The sequence below is a fragment of the Bicyclus anynana genome, chromosome 9, assembly GCF_947172395.1.
Source record: "Bicyclus anynana chromosome 9, ilBicAnyn1.1, whole genome shotgun sequence".
Taxonomy (NCBI): Eukaryota; Metazoa; Arthropoda; class Insecta; order Lepidoptera; family Nymphalidae; genus Bicyclus; species Bicyclus anynana.
Genome location: NC_069091.1, coordinates 6,582,626 through 6,603,773, shown reverse-complemented (window position 1 = coordinate 6,603,773; position 21,148 = coordinate 6,582,626). Strand labels below are relative to the sequence as shown.

General features: G+C 34.2%; 2 protein-coding genes across 2 annotated transcripts in view; one reads left to right on the top strand and one right to left on the bottom strand.

The window, feature by feature from the left end:
- The first annotated feature begins 579 nt into the window (after window positions 1-579).
- LOC112045209 (neural cell adhesion molecule 1) lies at window positions 580-13,324 on the top strand. Its single transcript, XM_024081306.2, has 10 exons — window positions 580-720; window positions 2,253-2,398; window positions 3,682-3,883; window positions 6,038-6,169; window positions 7,015-7,203; window positions 8,772-8,832; window positions 9,647-9,902; window positions 10,490-10,571; window positions 11,742-11,873; window positions 12,507-13,324. Exons 1-10 carry the CDS (start codon window positions 669-671, stop codon window positions 12,788-12,790), a joined length of 1,536 nt encoding a protein of 511 aa, XP_023937074.2. The 5' UTR covers window positions 580-668; the 3' UTR covers window positions 12,791-13,324.
- A 982-nt stretch (window positions 13,325-14,306) lies between these two features.
- The window catches only part of LOC112044571 (hemicentin-1), a 215,138-nt gene continuing 208,296 nt past the window's right edge, over window positions 14,307-21,148 (bottom strand). Inside the window, exons 9-11 of the mRNA XM_024080444.2 lie at window positions 20,978-21,092; window positions 19,602-19,694; window positions 14,307-19,005 (exon numbers count right to left, since the gene is read on the bottom strand). Coding sequence (XP_023936212.1) covers window positions 18,812-19,005; window positions 19,602-19,694; window positions 20,978-21,092 — 402 coding nt within the window. The 3' untranslated portion in view covers window positions 14,307-18,811. The remainder of the gene's footprint in view (window positions 19,006-19,601; window positions 19,695-20,977; window positions 21,093-21,148) is intronic.

Genomic DNA, 21,148 nt, shown 5'->3' with positions numbered 1-21,148 from the left:
AACACTTATATTATTAGCTAGCTTTCTGGAATCTTAATTTGACTCACTTTCCGGTCTTCGAGTAGGATGAAATTTTGCACACGCACTGAGTTCTGATGATAATACATGACTAGCTAAGAAAAGTCATTACAAATCCAATATGGCGACCACCCCATGATGGAGGACTGGCTGTTTAAAATCCAAACCCATGATATGGATATCAAATGAAATGAAAGTTTGCTGTCAGGATTACGAAAAAAATTGTCACGTGACTTAAATCTAATATGGCAGACGTCCAAGATGGCGGACAGGCTATTTGAAATGCACCCGCATGATATGGGTATCAAGCGTGGTTTTTTTAGTTTTTTTATACATAATGTGTTGTTTAACTTAATAGGCAAATGGTATACGAAAATCCTTTAAACTGTATGAACGTACAACAGTTTCGACCTTTTCAATTTCACCAGCTAAATATGACTTCCGGATATTACTGCTGACATTGTTCGCAATTATGGAAATAATTTGTTTTAATTATGTGACCCCATTAATTACACCGTTTTGTGGAAGTGCCTATACCATGCTGAAACCATTTGCGATCCACAGTTTCGACTATGACCAAGTCTGCATAATTTTAATACTTTTTGTGCAAGTGATTTTAATAAAGGTGTGGTCAGTTTTGTGATAGCAATATGAAGTGGATTTTTTATGTGATAGTATTTATTTATATGTTCTATAGGACAGGTAAATTATTTTATATATAGAGAGATATTAAGTTTTTCTTTAATTTAAAATAGGGATGATGACATTTGTTGAGACATTCGGCTAAATAAAGTCAATATTCACTAATTAATACATAAAAAACTAAGATTGTCTGAAAATTTATGAAATAAATAAGTTTCTAAATCAATTAAAAACATCTACCATAATTAAATGAGATAAATAACTTTCTTATTTTTTCATTCAATGTGACATTTTTCATTAAATAAAATATAAACATAAACGCACTAATAACAAAGATATTTGTAATTTTGTTTGAACCATACAAATTTAGCGATCTCTCTCAGCGATGACGTCATTCTTTCGTGCCATTTAGTATGGGAGTGTATTGGCATTGAGCATGGCAACGCCTCAAAATTAGCCCTATAATTCCCTTTAGCTCCGAAAGTAATGATCGTAGATACCCCGTTACGTCTATAAAATTGCTTTACTATTAGCATGCTCTTAATTTATATTCAATTTAAAAAACTAGCATCATTCTTATGTGCTTGATTTTATTTACAAAAAACGAATTTTCAAGTTAAAAAACTGACCTAAAACAATGAAAGTCTTATACTACAACAATAGGCCAAAAATCTGAAAATAAGTATTTGTTTAAATCATAAATATTAGTATTTATTTAAAGTTGGTAGGCACGTAATCAAATTCAAATTCAAATTTCATTTGTTTCAATTAGGGTTTTCAAGCACTTTTGAAAAATCAAGTTATATCATGATTTAATGGAATTAAAGTTACGATTGTCCCAAATGTCCATCGGTTCGAGAAGAGCCCACAACAAACTCAGCCAAGGTTTTTTCAATGGGGATGATGACTAGGTTTGAATATATTGATTTTTATGATACATTCTGGTAAATAAGGTCAATGTTAACTAATTTATACATAAAAAGCAAATATTGTCTGGGTATTTGCAAAATAAATAAGATTATAAAATTTCAAAATCTATTATTTTTTTTTTATCGTAATTAAATGAAAATTCATACAGTTTTAGCTTTCTTACATTAAATGTGACATTTTTCAATAAATGAACTATAAACATAAACGCACAAATGACAAAGATATTAGTAATTTTGTTTGAACTCCCATACAAACCTAACGATCAGCGAGCCAACGACGTCACTATATCGTGCCATTTTGTATGGAGCGTATTTCAGGGATCCGCGGCAGCGCCGCAAATCTGACCCTTTAAATCCCTGTAGCTCCGAAAGTAATGATCCCAGATACCCTGTTACTTTTACAAAATTGCTTTGCTATTAGTATACTCTTAATTTATATACAATTTAAAAAACTGTCATCATCCCTATTAAATCAAGTACCTTCTTACAAATTTGTATGGAATACTCGCCAGGCGAAGTCGAAGTCTTCAAATGCTGGCTCTAATGTTTCTAATGGCATGATGTTGCAAGATGATACGCAAGTTTCTTGTTAACTTTTTAACCGCCTTCAAAAAGGAGTAGGTTCTACGTCCGGCTGTATGTACGTTTTTTTTTTAATAACAGTTTACGGGAAAGTACAGCCAACTCTTCACAAGGAACCGCGGAGCACTATATCAATCGACCCCATAGATTATGGACAGAATGGAAATTACTTCGAAACTGGAAAACGAATCACCATCGCTTGCAAAGGTGCCAGTAAGAATCAAAAGGTAAGTTGTTCGTATGCAAAGATGACTGTTTGATAAAAAAATACCGGCAAAGACGGCCATAAAAAGAAAATATCGCCAAGCGATTTAGCGTTCCGGTATGATGTCGTGTAGAAACCGAAAGGGGTGTAGATTTTCATCCAAGATCTAACAAAAGTAGCCTGCTTCCATCTTAGATTGGATCATTACTTACCATCAGATGAGAATGTAGTCAAGGGTTAATCTGCAAAGAATAAAAAAAAATCCCGTATAAATCAAAATTTTCAAAAGTAGACCCAATTCACTAGCGATGAATGAAATTATCCTAAAAGCGAATGTGAGTTTGTAAAGCTCTTACGTCTAAACCACATGGATGGTGAGATTTTTATTTTTCTTAATTTTTCACAAGTTAGCCCTTGACTGTAATCTCACCTGATGGTAAGTGATGGTCCAATCTAAGATGGAAGTGGGCTAACGTGTGTTGTTGTTGTTGTGCTAGAATGAAAATGAAAACCAATTTCGGTTTCTACGCGACACCGTATCGGAACGCTAAATCGCTTGGCAGTACGTCTTCGCCTATAGGGTGGTAACTAGCCACGGCCGAAGCCTCCAGTTAAAAACTTACTATAAAAACTTTCTGTAAACACTCATCATGTGTGTATGTATACTACACTTCGTAGAATAATATAAATTGTGGCAATATACAGGTGTCCCGTAAATAGTACGACATACTCTACAGGGTGATAGCTGACATCTTGGCCTACTACGAGTATAATAACTTTATTTTCAACTATCACCTTGTAAAGTATTTCGTAACTAGCGGACGCCCGCGACTTCGTCCGCGTGGAATTTACTTTTCCACAAATCCCTCGGGAACCATGGATTTTTCCGGGATTAAAAGTAGCCTATGTGTTAATCCATGCTATTATATATCTCTATATAAAATTTCAGCTAATTCGGTTAAAAAGTCGAGGCGTGAAAGGGTAACAAACATTCATATCATTAAAATCATCAGTTTTCGCAAATCTCGGGAAACCATGGATTTTTTCGGGATAAAAAGTAGCCTATGTGTTAATCCAGAGTAAAATACATTTCCATTCTAAATTTTAGCCAAATCGCTTCAGTAGTAGCGGCGTTAAAGAGTAATAAACATCCAAACATGTTTGGATGTTTGTTACTCTCCATCCAAACAAACTTTCGCGTTTATAATATTAGTAGGATCCATCCTATCCTATCCATTAATCCATACAAACTTTCGCGTTTATAATATTAGTAGGATATAACACCCTGTATTAATGTAATTTCAGGTGGAATGGGTAAATCCTGAGGGCGAAGTAGTCCAGCGGAATATACAGAACAGGGTGTATGCGCAGGAGCATTTCGTGGCCTCGTACAAGACGCGCTTGCCTGCCTTACTGCTGACGATATCTCTCGCTACTGTAGAGGATACTGGAGTGTGGGAGTGTCGGGCGGGAGACACAACAAGAGAAGTTTCCCTCTGCGTGATAGGTGCGTAGACAGAGAATCAATTTCCAGTAGTGGCAGAAAACTGGTACCCAGTGCCTATGGTAGTGGCAGAAAACTGGTTTCATTTGGTCCCCAGTGGTTAGCCTATGTAGTTTCACATCACCAGATCCTGGGTTCACGTTAGGGTTGCAAACATTTTTTCAGAAAAATATAGTACGCCTAAATAAAATATAGTATTTTACGGACTACGCGAAAAACACGTTTGTTTTTATGAAAACGATTTTTTTTTTACAATTATTCCATTTTTCAAAAAGTTTTGTTAATAAGAGACATTGTGTATATATGCTATATCACATTTTACACGTTAATTATATTGAAAACCAGAAGCTCATTTTTTTTAGTTTATTTTAAGTTCATAAAGTTTTAAAATAAAAGATGTGTTTGTAAAATTTCAAATTTTGTTGAAATTATTTGTTATGTTATTTCTGTGTACTACGAGTATATAGTTCTTCAACAGTATAAAGTACGCAGACCCGAAATATAGTACAAAACAATATATTATAGTACGGTTGGCAACCCTAGTTCACATCCTGGGATTTCCATTTTCAATAAAAACTCAGTCCGGAGTAGGAAAGCTGCGGTAAAACACCGAAGACCATGTTAAGCCGTCCGTCGGTCCCTTTCATTATCATTATACTGATTCTGAGTGCCTAGTGGGAGTTTTCAATGTTTTCATACTGTGACAATTGCGTAAACGTAAACGCGAATTTCTAAGGAATTGAAACAGCGTCATCTAGGAGCACTACTGCACAACTGTTTTAATTCCTTACAAATTCGCGATCAAATAGTAAAGTAGTCAAATATTAGCGCCCTAGGCCCACCAACCCGTAATAGAGAAGCGAAATGGGTCTAAGTCTCTCCTATAAGAAAGAAAGAAAATAACAAGTACCTATTCAAATCTAAAAGCTACATACAGTTAGTACCATAAACCCTTATGATTATTACTTAAAAAGAAAAGGTGTACGTACAGCTCAGCATATACCGTGCACTACATACAATCATAATAGACGGCGCTGATTTTCAGCTGAGACCCGTGTGACGTTTAAATGAACTAAATTAAAATAATAAGCAGCAAATATGTATTACAATATAAAAAAATAATTACTAATTAATAATAATAAGTAGTATTCAGCTGAGAAAATTGGCCTTATACTGAACACTGCTGTTAAGTATCATTGTTGTCCCAGTATGAAATGGTTTCCATAAAAATATCGCTGGGCATACATAAAAAAATAAAACATACATATAGGCGAACGTAGAACCTTCTCCTTTTTGGAAGTTGGTTAGAAAATACAGGCACATGAGGTGTGAAATCCCTACCTCATGTTGATGGTGCATTGCAGGACCTAATAGCTAATGTTTACCAAAGATTCGCAAGCTTTATTATGATATGGTTGGTGATTATCTATTATTACTATAAAAATAGAATGAAACAAACAAAAACAAACATCTTTATCACCTTCATCGATATCTCTTGATACAACTTGATTGGAAACATTTCCAGCAATTATGAGATTTATTTTGTTATCATATCAAATATTACAAAAGTCATATCATATCATATTATGCTCATATCTTTTGCCAATTGATTAAAAAATCCATATTGTACGAATAGAAAAATTTTTACATAACATGAGTTTTTTAACTTTCTTCATCATAATATTTCAGTTTCAGTTTGATACTGTTACTATCGCGTTAACGTAAACGCGAATTTCTAAGGAATTGAAGCAGCGCCATCTAGTGGCAACTGTTTCAATTCTATATAAATTTGCGTTTACGTCAACGTGATAGTAACAGTATGAAAATATTAAAAACTCCCACTAGGCAGGCACACAGTATTTCATTTGTTAGTATCGAATAGTCTCCGAAATTACTAAATCAATTTTAAAATTCATTCACCAATTGAAAGCTACATTATCAGCTAATCATTAACTACTATATTAATGTTTCCTCGTATTTTATTATTCTTTTATTGCTCCACTTATGGAATAATTTAGAATTTAAGAATGTAATATGTGGCATTACTTAAAAATAAAGATCTTTCTTTCTTTCTTAAATCTACGGGATTGGAAACTAAGCACCGAGGGTTTTCTAGTATATTTAATAGTGTTTCAAATATTATTTGTTTATTTTTAGATCCCTCCTCCTTCGTGAATACTCCCTCGGAAGTTGCGGTAGACCACGGTCGATCTATCACCCTGTCGTGTCAGGCAAGGGGCGAACCGGAGCCTCGACTGTTGTGGTACAGGAATGGAGAAATCATCACTGGTAGGTAATAGGTATATAACTAATTTTTATACTCTTCTATACAAAATCCCCAAGACAGTTATGGACCTGCCTGCATAAGTTTAAGCAATGTGTTAAAAACATTTACTTAGTCGAGGTTTGAGGCCATTGGATCAGCTTCTACCTACAGGAAGTAAAACTAAAAGAAATTTTTACAAAACTAAATTATTGTAATACTAGCGGACGCCCGCGACTTCGTCCGCGTGGAATTTAGTTTTTCACAAATCCCTCGGGATCCATGGATTTTTCTAAGATAAAAAGTACCCTGTGTGCTAATCCAGGCTATAATATATCTCAATACCAAATTTCAGCTAATTCGGTTCAGTAGTCGAGGTGTGAAAGAGTAACAAACATTCATATCATCAAAATCTCTGGAGATTTGAGAAAACTGATGATTTTTGATAATGATGACAAGCACTTTTGGAACGTCAAGTTTGACTATTTGTAAAGACTTTACCACCGGTACGGAAGGCAGGTTCTGCTTGATCCTCAACTCTCAAATAAAGAAATTCTCAAATAAAGAAACAGTTGCTCTTTTAAAAAAGAAATCATACAATCCTACTAATGTTATAAACGCGAAAGTTTGTATGGATGTTTTGATGTATGTTTGGATGTTTGTTCCTCTTTAACGCCGCTACTACTGAAGCGATTTGGCTGAAATTTGGAATGGAAATAGATTTTACTCTTTATTTTTTATCCCGGAAAAATCCATTGTTCCCGAGGGATTGTGAAAAACTAAATCCCACGCGGATGAAGTCGCAGGCGTCCGCTAGTATTTCAATATGTTTAATAAATTAAGTGTCTAAAGATTAACTATGTACGTTTAGATGATCCCAGTTCGTCGAAGTACGAGTTAATGACGCAGTACCACAGTCAAGGCTTCGCTGGACTGCTGACGATCACGTCCGTCGAAAGTGAGGACAACGGAGACTATTTCTGCGAAGCTATTCAGGAAAGCCCTCGCGATGAAGAGTGTTCTGCTAGAATAAAAATGAATATAACACTTCATGTTAGCTGTAAGTACTGGGTTAGTTAATAAGGTTTAATTTTAATAAGTGTATGCAGCTGACCTCTGCCTCCGATTCCGGAGGGTGTGGGTTCGAATCCGGTCTGGGGCATGCACCTCCAACTTTTCAGTTGTGTGCATTTTAAGAAATTAAATATTACGTGTCTCAATCGGTGAAGGAAAACATCGTGAGGAAACCTGCATACCAGAGAATTACCTTAATTCTCTGCGTGTGTGAAGTCTGCCAATCCGCATTGGGGCCAGCGTGGTGGACTATTGGCCTAACCCCTCTCATTCTGAGAGGAGACTCGAGCTCAGCAGTGAGCCGAATATGGGTTGATGACGACGACGATGCAGCCGAAGCACCACAACCCACCACAATCAAACTGGGACCGCGGGTCACAACAAATGAAACTCCGAGGCTTGATCTCGTTGGGTTGGGTTTATTTAAACAAAACAATGTAGTGACCAACAATTTGGTAACACAATGGTTTGCCTTATATACTTCAGAACTAAGCCGTAGCATGATGTAAGGTGTGAGTGGCGCCATCTAGTGAACAATAAGTGAATATAAATAAAGTATTAAGAACTTAAGCAGTAGTAAAAGTTTACAGTATGTTGGAAATTATATGCATGTATATATTTTTCAAAAGAATTTAATATTTTTTTTTTGAGTATTAGCATTAAATGTTACTATCAAAATTTTTATTTAAATTTTCATTTAGCTGTACCTTTCTGTACCCAACTACATAACTATCAAAAGCGGCAGTGGGTGAAATTGCTAATTTATTTATTTTGTATGAACATTGAAAACCATTTTGTATGTATAGGTATAGACCTGAAAATTGAATTGAAAACTACATTGTATGTATATACCTAGAATATATAGTATAGTATATAGGTATATACCTAGAATCAGCCGGAACTATTCTTACGCCCCATTAGAAATTTAATTAGAAAAATTCCAAGGCAATAAACTTCTGTTGAATAAGTAAGAGATCTAACCGAAGCTACATTAGCGCATCAACATTATCAGCTTAGTTGAATAGGGGGGCTTGACCCACTAAATACCCCCCTTATTTACAGGAAAGAGAGAGAGAGAGAATTAATATTAATTGCTATACTATTAATTACTTTCACAAATGAAAAATTGTGGTCGTTCACAATTTGAAATAAATACCGCTAACGTGTCAAACAGAATATTTTTTTGATATCATGAGCCGTGATAGCCTAGTGGATATGACCTCTGCCTCCGATTCCGGAGGGCGTAGGTTCGAATCCGATCCGGGGCATGCACCCCCAACTTTCCTGTTGTGTGCATTTTAAGAAATTACCTAAATATTACGTGTCTCAAACAGTGAAGGAAAACATCGTGAGGAAACCTGCACACCAGAGGATTAAGAAAATTCTCTGCGTGTGTGAAGTCTGTCAATCCGCATTAGGCCAGCGTGGTGGACTATTGGCCTAACCCCTCTCATTCTGACAGGAGACTCAAGCTTAGCAGTGAGCCGAATGTGGGTTGATAATGATGATGATGAAATGATTAAAAAATTTATTACTTTAATTGTGTATTTGTAGCTCCTCCAACTTTTGCTGGCGGCAATGAAACAACAATGGTGCCTGCAGAAGAGAATAAAAGGTACATAATATATCGTATTAATTTCTGACTTCATTAATGAACTATAAAAATTGCGTATTAATAATAGTACGAGATCCGGCATAAGAAATATATACCCTCATCTGCTATTTAATTGGAATAAGAAATTTTTTTTTTAATTTTCATTTTAGAATGAATTTTTCATACAAAATCTAGGAAACCATGAACTAGATCAAAGGCAACCTAATATAGTTAAATTAAGCATACAATAAGCTTTCATTTGATATATTAGACGACTAAATAAATGAAATGGGGATGATGACTAGGTTGGAATATATTGATTTTTATGAGACGTTCGGGTAAACAAAGATTGTCTGGATGTTTGCTAATTAAATAGGATATAGAAATTCCAAAATCTGCTAAAAATCTTTTATCGTAATTTGATGAAAATTCATATATTTTTAGCTTCCCGACAACGTGACATTTTTCAATACATGAACTATAAACATAAACGCACAAATTACAAAGATATTTGTAATTTTGTATGAACGCCAATACAAATGTAACGATTATTATGATCAATGACGTCATTATTTTCTATTATTTTGTATAATGCGCTTTCAGGGATCCGTGGCAGTACCGCAAATATGACAATGTAGCTCCGAAAGTAATGATCGCAGATATCCGGTTACTTTTAGAAAATTATTGCTTTACTATTAGCATACTCCTAATTAATATACAATTTATAAAACTGTTATCATCCCTATTGTTCAAGCTAAACATCAGCCTTCGTAAAATTAAATATGTCTGGCTATCATAGGCTCTCTACTTAAAATATTTTTTTGTTTATGTATAGTGTGGACTTAGTATGCGCGGCCAACGCATATCCAATCCCAACATATAGATGGTTCAAAGAAGTCGGCAACATACTCTCTGAATATCCACAAGATGATATCTTGTTACAAGATAATGGCGCTGAAGCAGTGATCACAGTAACTGCAAACGCATCCACATTTGGCCACAGGTTTCAATGTAGAGCCTCCAATGAATATGGGGAGATGGACAAAGTTTTTACTTTGATTCATCTAGAGAAACCGCCGAAACCAGATAAGGTAATGTTACTGTCAGTTTTTCATTATAGGTTTTCATTATTATCATCTTCATAAGTTTATTTTGTATGACTAATGTAGTAAAGCGGAGTGTTGGTCGACCATCCACCAGGTGGACTGACGACATCAAGCGAGTCGCAGTTATTCGCTGGATGCAGGCGGCTCAGGATCGTGATGTTTGAAAGTCCCTACAAAAGGCCTATGTCCTGTAGTGGACGTCTATCGGCCGATATGATGGTGATGATGAATATAGTATTTAGATCTTATATACTTACCACGTCACTGTTTATTTTTTTTTAAACAAGTTAGCCCTTTACTACAATCGCATCTAATGTAAGCGACGATGCAGTCTAAGATGGAAGCGGGGTTTATTGGAAGAGTTACGAGTTTGTTCTACTCTACTTATTTTTTTTTTATTTTCTATTCAAATTATTTTTCTTTTTTTTAGTCCTTGACTACAATCTCACCTGATGGTAAGTGATGATGTAATCCACCGCGCATACCACTGCGCCACGGAGGCTGTAAATTGGACAAACATACATATAACATTCTTTGTATTATGTATTTGCTGTACCTATTCCCTTTTTCAGATAAGTGTTAGTGCTGCTGATCATGAAACAATAAAGTTTTATGCACATTGGAAGCAAATTGAATCGCCTTTCCCTGTGGACAGTAAGTGTTATAGAGAACTCCGTATTAAAAAAAAATCACCTCTAATTAATGTAAATCTCTTAAGTTTTGTATTTATTTTAATCATAAATCAATAAGTGCATCGTGTACTTTATGAGTTATGAGCTATAGCAACAAACCATTTAAAACTTTTAATTTTATTGACTGCAATCAAACCTGAATGTGAAATCAAAGTGAAGATGCAGCTTACTTACAAAGATATTCCCGTTATAGCTGGTCCCTACCACCTATAACCAGTGGCGTGCACTTCATACATGCATTAAAGTACTGCATACCCTAAGTGTTGTCTTATGCTTATTAAATGAAGATTTTTCCAGTTTGCTTAAAATTTCTTACTAGTGCATACCCTGATCGATAGCCTTATGCACGCGACTGCCTATAACGGGGGAAGATAAGCTTTCAATTTCCCTAACTTGAAAACTTATCTTCGCTCTGCGTGTCAGGAACGTGGAACCAAACTAAAGTCAATGATATCTCTAGCATGTGACCTCTCTCTTATCCTAAATCAATGCAAAACGTCTATGGGTTATCTGTACTAAAGTCCTTTTCATGAAAGTGGTCCCCCAGACGCGGCGCTAATGTATTAATGACGCTCATTGTCTTTTGGTAATGGCGGTCATAGCCCAGGAGAGCCGTGATAGCCCAGTAGATATGACCTCAGTCTCTGATTCCGGAGGGTGTGGGTTTGAATCCGGCCCGGGGCATGCACCTTCAACTTTTCAGTTGTGTGCATTTTAAGAAATTAAATATCACGTGTCTCAAACGGTGAAGGGAAAACATCGTAAGGAAACCTGCATACCAGAGAATTTTCTTAATTCTCTGCGTGTGTGAAGTCTGCCAATCCGCATTGGGCCAGCGTGGTGGACTATCGGCCTTACCCCTCTCATTCTGAGAGGAGACTCGAGCTCAGCAGTGAGCCGAATATGGGTTGATAATGATGATGATGAATGGCGGTCATATTGTCATTTGTATAAGACGTTGTTAATTTTATGACCGTGGGACTTCTTTCATGAAAAGGACTCTACGTAAGGGTGAAAATTGTTGTGATACCTAACGATAAAAAATATCATTTACCATTAGTAGATCGAAAAGTTTTCAAATAAAATAATAATTCTCAAAATAATAGAAACTGAAATGTATAATTTATTTCAGATATGATTGTTCAGTATTTTAAGAAGGAATTATTAGGTAAGAGAAGTATACTTAGAGAAATTGATTGGAAAAGGGGAAAGGAAACTGTAATTAAAACGGATGAAAATGGCCTCATCAATGAAGAGCAACCAGGTATTTTAATGATTGGAATCCATATTTATTTATATTTAAGTTACACTGAGCTTCTTTGTTTGTTTGTAATGCTTTTACTACTAAACCGCTAAAACGAATTTAAAAATTCTTTAACCAATTGATAGCTTCATTATTAGCGAATAATATAGACCATTTTATATCCCCGTATTTCGTGAACGGGAAAAAACAATTCTGAAACATTGAAAATATTTACCAAACCTACGAGTAATATAGTTTCTAAACCAAAATTTAGAGGATGTAAACATACATTATTATGAGCAATAAACCTTAAAAGTAGTTGAAATTATGAAATCCTCTAATACCAGCCACTGACGACCAAGTAAGCCACACATGCCTGCAGCGCTAACGGTTGGACATACGATAAAACTGATCGTGTGTTGGTCCCGATGTGCATGACATTATTCACATAGCGTCAACGGATCTCAGTTGAGTTTTATCGGATGTCAAGCCGTTAGCGCTGCAGGCGTGTTGGCATTCTTGATCGTCAGTGGCTGACATTAGTTGATCCTAGAAGTTGACCGTAACGCCATCTACATGCCCTATTACATAAAAGTAGTTACACTTAAATTTTTAGAGAAGTGATTTTTATTTATTAAGGTTATTTTTTATTAGGTATTTACTTCACCCTGTCAGGCCTGGAAGAAGAACAGGATTACGTAGTACGAATGCGTGCGCTTAACGAAGCGGGCACCTCTTCATGGTATGGAGCCATTCATGCGTCAACTCTTGAGAAAACAGAAGAAACTGAAGAACTACCCATTGAAGAAGAATCTGAAGAAGATAAACCACAATATACAGCAGCCGCTCTCTCTGATGGCACGTTCTATGGTGTATTCTTTGCCGGTGGAATCATAGTGATAGTTGTGGGATGTATGTTTATTATGAGAATGGTCTAAATTAGTATTCATTATAATAATGCTGATAGTCCAGGATCTGAGGAGTATTTTTACAATTGATTAATATCTAGTTAATTTCCCGTGTGTAGCTTCATCTTGATGAAACGTTCAGTTTTAATATTTACGATTTTTTTTAGATTTTGGTCTAACAGCTACAAATTGCGTGATCCTACAAATTGTGTGGTACGTTATCTCATTCTTACGCTCAGAAGTTTTTATTACCTAGTAACCCTGTTAGCTACCAGAACCAATAATTTTCGTAAATATAAAAGTTGTGCGTCTCATCGAGATGAAGCTAATTCCGGAAAATTAACTTGATAGTATAATTTTTAAAAATTCTCCAGGTACTTGGATTATGACTTTTGTATTGAACCCGTTGAATTTGGTCACAAATGAACTAAAACCTAGAAGAAAACTAAAACCAGTCTGTAATCGTTACTTAGAAACGTATAAATTTATAAATATAAATAAATCAAAATACATTCTAAAACACTATTACTTAGCAGCATTTGAAATAAATTATTTGAATTTGGATTTGGATTTTCAATTATTTTCTTTTTCAGATGACTAATAATGATGTCTAAAATTCATCATTCTATCATCATGAATTAATTCTCTTTATTTCTAAATGAAACAAACTTACAAAGAATGAAATCTTTGTATTCCTGACAATGTGTATCTTGATAATAATTTGTTGAGTAGGTGTTAACTCTAAAATATGCGTGGAACCATAACATTGCATCGGATCTACTAATATTTACTTATTATATTTCTTTAAATAAAAATAAATATTGTTATATAATGATTTATTTATTTTGCTATCATCCGCGAAAAGTCGACGAACCCATGCGACAACGTCACCCAGGTCCGACAAAATACTCTCCGGTCCGGTAAAAGACGAAGCAAAGGTCGAAAACGACACTTTGCAATTGCACGTTGTAGAGTCAACATCTCCTGAGGATGCTCCGGTTTCGGGGTGAAACGTACGTAGAGAGTATTTTGTCGGACCTGGGTGACGTTGTCGCATGGGGTCGTCGACTTTTCGCGGATGATAGCAAAATAAATAAATCATTATATAATCATGATGAACTTCCGCCAAGTAACGCCTGCTTCTATCCAATAAATATTGTGTTAGTCACTAAACGTCAAAAACGGCAACCACTCTAAATAAACTTAATTGTTTTGTTTGCTCTAATACAATGGTATGGTTTAAGAAAATTCAGATCAATCAAACCATCGATCTGCTGGCCTATTCATTTATTTGGTCTTTGTTAACAACCTATTAAATTAATCATCTAATTATCTATCTACTGTATGATAACCACGAAGGATTGTCAGTAGGCACCGGATTTCGTATATGTCAACTAACATACGTCAAAGTTAGTGAATTAGCCTGTTGATTTGGGTCCAGTCTTTATTAGGTCCGTACAAAGTGCACCCGATTAGCTAGTTGCAAAATATGACTGAAATAATAATGAAAATAAAAAAAAAAACGGATTCTAAATAAAAGACAACATATTTTGTAAACCACCTTTACTGTATGCAGAACAGTATTGAAATGTATTTAATGAACCAATGGGTTGGTGGAACCAACAGCAAATAAACCTAAATACAAGGAATGCTTATCGGTAACAAGAATTTTATACAAAACAATATGACGAAGACATTGACCTCTTACTTTTTGATAGGAGATCAATGGTAGAAGAGCACTTTCACTATGTGACAGGTATATAGTAACATCCCTATGGGATGGCGCTAAAAAATCTCGCTTTTTAAGCTAAGGCAGTCACTTAGGAAGATACAGGATGACACTATATTATTTACCGATACTATTTGCAAACGAAGTTAAAGATGGGATCAGTTTTATTAAGATCAATTATAAAGATGAACATTTATTTTCTTTTTATTAATAGAAATAATTTAGTGAAATCCTTTATCTTCAATATGAATGCTGCCTAAACATATGATATTGTATGTATTACCTACGTTTATATATTTAAGGTTGGATACCTAATGTTTATAAGAAATAAAACAAAAAATAGACAAAGTTCAGTCTTCCTGTACACATCAATAACTATACAATTGAAAGACGCCTACTAATTTAGCATTTATAAAATTGACGGACACTCTGAATAATGTATTAATTTGGGAGCGCTAAAATAACTCTAATTATTATGTATTATTATTATAAATATACAAAAGCAAAAATGTCTTTGGTTAACGTCAGAATATACAAATATTGTCATTGTTTAATTTTAATTAAAGTTTTCAAATCTCAACATTATAAATTAGCGTCTTATAAACCATTACATAAACATCAATTTATATTAGGTATACATATAATTTATACGTGCAATATATCTAACGATATAACAAACAATGACATGATGATAGTACAAGATCCGACTTAAAAACGGCTAGTTCCCATCTGCTAAATGAATTAAAAGTGTTTTTATTACGTTTAGCTTGGTAAAAACATATTTGGAGTAGGATGCCAAAAAAACCCTAGCCCAAATTATTAATAGCCATTATTAACTATTATAATAAATAGTTTTACCAGGACTTTTTCAACCTACTCGCATTATGTTTTGAATTTGATATTATAAACACTTTTTATCAACAAAATCAGATGGGTGCAGGTAGTTCCTAATTCGTATCTTAGACTATTGGATAAAATGTGGTTAAGCCTAGATGAAAATAAAAAAAACATCGTTTGGTTATTGTTTTGGCTAGATATTAGGTATTATTAAAGTAAATTGCATATCCGGTTCAAAAAAATATTATAATGTCGAACATAATAATTTCAACCTTACAATAAACACATTATAGGTATTGATGGAGTAAGTTAATTTATTTCTCGTGAATTAAATATTAATACCAGATATTTTGTCTATACTCTGATATTGAATAAATAAAAGTTCAAGCCAACAGTTCGTTTGTTCATATTTACATTGTTAATATTTAAGTAAGTTCAACAAAAATACAACAAATTACAACATTTTTACGAAGTGTTGAAAACATTTTAACGACGTCCAACACCACGCCACAAATGAAGAGCAAAGTAATATTGTAAAATAAAAATATTGTAATATTACAACAAAAATATAATTCCTCAAAATGTTGAAAAATTGCGTTTTTTACTTGTGGAGATTTTAATCGAGGAACTGGACATCTATGAACCCTTCCAAAGCTACCACGGTTCAAACTCCTTTATTGGCTACCGTACCTACATACGGCTGGATCATGGGAGCTCAGAAACTATTGTGTTTAGTTGGCGTGACGTGTGATGTTAAACTATACAGAATATACATATTTAAAGTAAGTATAGTATATGTATTAAGTTTTGCAACATAATAAAGTAAGATATCTCAATTTTCTTTCTTTTTCGGGTAATAAATTCTAAGCCTAATTTAAATGTACAAAAGATACTAGGTTATGTTAGTTTTTTGCCTTTCCAAAAAAAAAAAACAAAATAATAAGTAATAAGAGTTACACTCGCTTTCATAACGTTGTTTATTGTCAAATGTCCGAATATCAAACATGCTACACAACATTATAAACTAACTGCCAATCAAATCTCTGTAAGACTTACTAAAATTTAATTCCTCGTAAAATATGCTTATATATAAACTCAAGATTTTTTAAACTCAAGAACATGTCAGTTACTTATACTATGGAAGTAGTTATCCATCTAGGGCTCAACATTTTTACACAACGGACCTGCATGAGTGTAGACTGCAGAGGTTAAAAGCTATTGAAAAACATACACACATGTGAACATAGAACCTCTTCTTATTTCATCTAAAAGTCATTCAAAATAACTGAAATGGATTGTGTTGAAGTAACAGGTAAAAAGGTCAAAAGCTAAACAATATAAATTCGACTATCCGGACTTTAACTATACAGAATCGCAGTTATCCGGACAGCAAACCGCAAATATTTACATAGATGTATAGATACAACGGATATGTCGAAACAAAATTTCGAAGCTTTTATACAAGGATTTTTAAAAAGTCATGTCTGTTAATGAGTATTGACAATACCATGTTCAGAAATAAAAAAATAAAGATGAATAGAATACCTAGTTTTTGATGAGGCTCTTCTTGGTACATAAAGCCGCACAGTGGTATGTACAGAATAGATATTTGATTAAGGTAAGCAATATTTAATACAAAATGGAATGTTAACATTTAATTTCCATAAGAATTATTAAAACGCATTTGTGATTATGAGCGAATGAAATTCAGTTGAAGCCACATTTAGCTTAGTGTTAATAATGAAAACAAATAAAAACTTTACAAATCACAAAAATAAGTTGACTACATACAAACAAGAATTGGGAAGATTCTTAATTAATATAGATTTAAGATCCGGCATTAGAAATATATACTCTCATCTGTTATTCATTAGTAATAAGAAATAAATAATAGATAGATAATGACCATTAGTGACTACATTGCAAATAGGTTGCCTAGTTAAAAATTGCGGCTTGATACATTACATACAAAATCTATGAAACCATGAACTAGATCAAAGGCAATAATACAGTTACATTAAGCATAAAATAAGATTTAATTTTTTATTTTATTGATATATATGACGACTAAATAACTGATGAGGATACTTATATAACGTTTACTTACCTGTTTATACTTATTGGCAACCCCACATTTGCAGTGGTGAAAGCAGACAACCTCTACGTTTTCAACTCTGTTGGGTATATTATTTTAACAAGTGTACGATGTTTTAAATTAACGAGGGAAGTAGATTAAATAAACTTAATTAAAAACATAATCATTTAATTTTACTAAGCAACTTAATTGCAATATGTCAATGTGAATATTTTTCATTATTTATTTCTTGTCCCAAATAAGTAACAGATGAGGGTATGTATTTCTTATGCTGGATCTCGTGCTATAAGAACCTTGCCTCAATTTTTTATTTACATAAAGACGCGCTGCTGTCATAACTTACCAGTACATTAAAAGCCAAACGAATTTCCGAAATTAGATGAATCTTCAAGTACCTTATTAAATAACTAGATGACTTTTCTTGTGATTAAATAACTGTTAATCACTTAAACGAGATCGTAATATGTATATTATAATTTAACAAAGGCATTATAGGTATATGGCTGTTTAGGTTATATTTCATATCATTCACATAATAATTGTGTATTTGTTTGTTCTTAGAAATAAGTGTATCTGAAACATGAATAATATTCGTAGCAAATTTCGTCATCTACATAATATGTTGTAGCCGTTTTCATACAATATGTAGCAAGTCTTTATATATAATAATGCTAAATGTATACGATTGCCTGAATTAACATTCAAGGCTACCGGCGTAGTGAACACTTTTATAAATTGAAACAACAGACATACTCTCTTAATTAAAATATTTCCTATCTATGTTAAGCTTGAATTCCTTATTTTTTAAATGAATGCATAAAAATATTTAGCAATTAAACTTAATAAATAATCTTATAGCATTGCATTCGAGGTAAGACTTATAAAAGGAAAAGGGGGTTTCAAATAAATAGTAAAAGAAGATCGATTCTTAGTTATACAAATAAAATAATCTTTTTAACATAAAAATGGAACCAATTTCAAAGACATATTTCAGTTATTTTGATTTTAACACAAAATTACTGATCCCATTTTCATGAAAATGAAAAAGGACCAATCTGGAAGTATATTCTTTCAAACGAAATCTCAAAATTGGTTAATAAATGACGAAGTTATGAGGTAACAAACATGAAAAAAAATAAAAAGACATACGTATTGAATTGAGAACTTCCTCCTTTTTAAGTCGGTAGAAAAGAAACTAATAAGCTAATAATTAATTCTTATAAATACACAGAAGTATGAAAATATTTCGAAAGCTGAAGAGTCAATCATACCTCGAAAGCAATGGATTCTAATAACACCGTAATAATCTAAATTACATGAAAACGCAAGAATATTTACAAAAAACGTATCTGCAAATTATATTAAAATACCCCTTAACAACAAAAGTAAGTTAGATCAACATTAACAACAACGTAGTGGCTAGCATAAGCATGAACGAAATGAAGAGCTTCCCAGCAAGGGCGGTCTTTGGGGTAGAGTCGAGTTCCACGAAATCTGAGCACCCCGCTGAATTCCGTGTACACACCCTCACGTGGTAAGCGGTCCCGTTCCGTAGGGGTTCTATTACGAAGAGGGTTTGCGGTACTGAAAAGAATACATTATATTTTTAAAATCTCAAGATTAGAAATAAATATATAAAAAAATATTTATTTTACTATCATCCGCGAAAAGCCGACGAACCCATGCGACACTACGACCTGGGTGACGTTGTCGCATGGGTTCGTTAGCTTTTCCCGGATGATAGCAATATAAATAATTTTTTATCTAATCATAATGAACTTCCGCAAAATAACGCCTGCTTCTGTCCAATATCTTAAGATTAACATAAGTCGCCGTCTGTACGCTTTGGTCTTTTAAATTATTCAATTAATTTTAATGCTGCTTTCATCATTAGATAGTGATTAAAGAAGAAGGTTTATACGCATAGTTTAAGAATTGTTTTCCATGCGGACAAACTTCTTTATACGCATATATAACATAGAGCGAGTGCCTTTAATAGCAGAACTTCGTCACTTTACTAAAGTTCAAAGTTTATCAGTCAGTACACCTATAGTTATTTTCTAATTTCTTAATATGGTATTGTACTCTCGTAGTTGCTAAAGAATACAGTCATAATATGACTGTATTTTTTAGCAACTACGAGATCGTAGATCCAAACTTCGACAACTTTCGATACTTACAAGTATAATTTTCAATATCCACATTAAACTCCTCCGATGCATTCCAATCCGCCAGGAAACCTTTCTGGAATGGGACCAACTGGAAGGTATATCCTGGAAATTAAAAAAAACAATTTCTTTTTAGGGCTCAAACAAGTCATATATGGTATACCAGCTGACGCCATGCGGTTTGACCCGCTTGGTTTCCGTTCCCGTAAGAATACGGGAATAATATATAGCCTTTCTCTATAAATGGGCTATACTGTAAAAATGGGCTGGGTCCAGTAGTTCCTGAGATTAGTGCATTCAATCAAACAAACAAACTCTTCAGCTTTATAATATTGGTATATATTGGTATAGATGTTATAAAATTGAACCTATTACGAAGTAATTGCTTTTAATACATAACAGATTTTCGCTTGACTATCTTAGCTAGAATATGCCTATTCATGCTTGCTTTGAAAGTGCACAGGTCAAACGTGGCAGAAAATGCTGATGTCGTTGCTGAAAGTTCTGCAGATTCCTTCGTATCATTTAAGGTTGTAGCAAAACTCGGAAAGGGATCGTCACCGTAACAATTAGAGCAGTTAACTATTCTTGGTATGCAACTTCTTACAATGTACCCTAATCGGAACCGTAACGCAATCGCCTCGCTTCGGATTCAACCTGTAACGCGTCTCCTAGCCGTAGCAGAGTCAACGTAGGTCTGCTGTTGAACTACTTTTATATTCAGGTTTTGATTGAGTTGTTGATCTATTTTTATAATTAGATTGAAGTTTGGTCGTCGGCCAGGCAATGCCTAGTTGATACAACGCCTGAGTGACAGCGAGGCTAAAGGTAATACGATGACTTGATAGTTCTACACTTAAGACTCTTGTTCGTAAATATTCAATTAATTCGGAGTTCGAAAATTTCACAATTTGGGTGGGTACTTTTGTCGCCGATTTTGAGGGTATTCGACAGACTGCCTCACCGCGCTCGGAGCTGTGAGGCAGTATTGCCCACCACTCACCTATTCGTTCGTTTATTCGAGAAGGGCGTTAATTCGGGTGGCAATAATCTTCAATTATTTGATATTGGAGTTTGTTTGATCCTTGTGATAAAAACAGTGACACAGTGTGCCAAGGCCGCGGCCAAGTGTGTGTGCGCGTCATCAACGTATTGGCGTGGGAGCTGGACTCCAGCAGCTGGGCAGACGAAGATTATCGAGAAGTAGGTGGTTTGTTGAATTACCTTTAATTTCGGTGATAGAAGCCTGCCCATTTGAATAGAGGAAACATTCGACCAAACTCCTTCAACCAGCGCCTGTATATTCGTATATACCCCTACAGCCCACTATATTCATTCATTTGGGGGAATCGCCCCCACAATTCTTATTCATAGAAGACAGTACGTACCTAAAATAGTTAAGTTTTGGGGGTCCTCAGATTTATCCTCTTCAAGCTCCATGTTGCACGTGGAGCAAGAGACGTTGAATGTGATGGAGTATTTCGTGACAGAAACCACACTGAGCTGAAAGTATAAATATAATTATTATGAGTATGGATTACTTTGAGAAGAATAGCGTT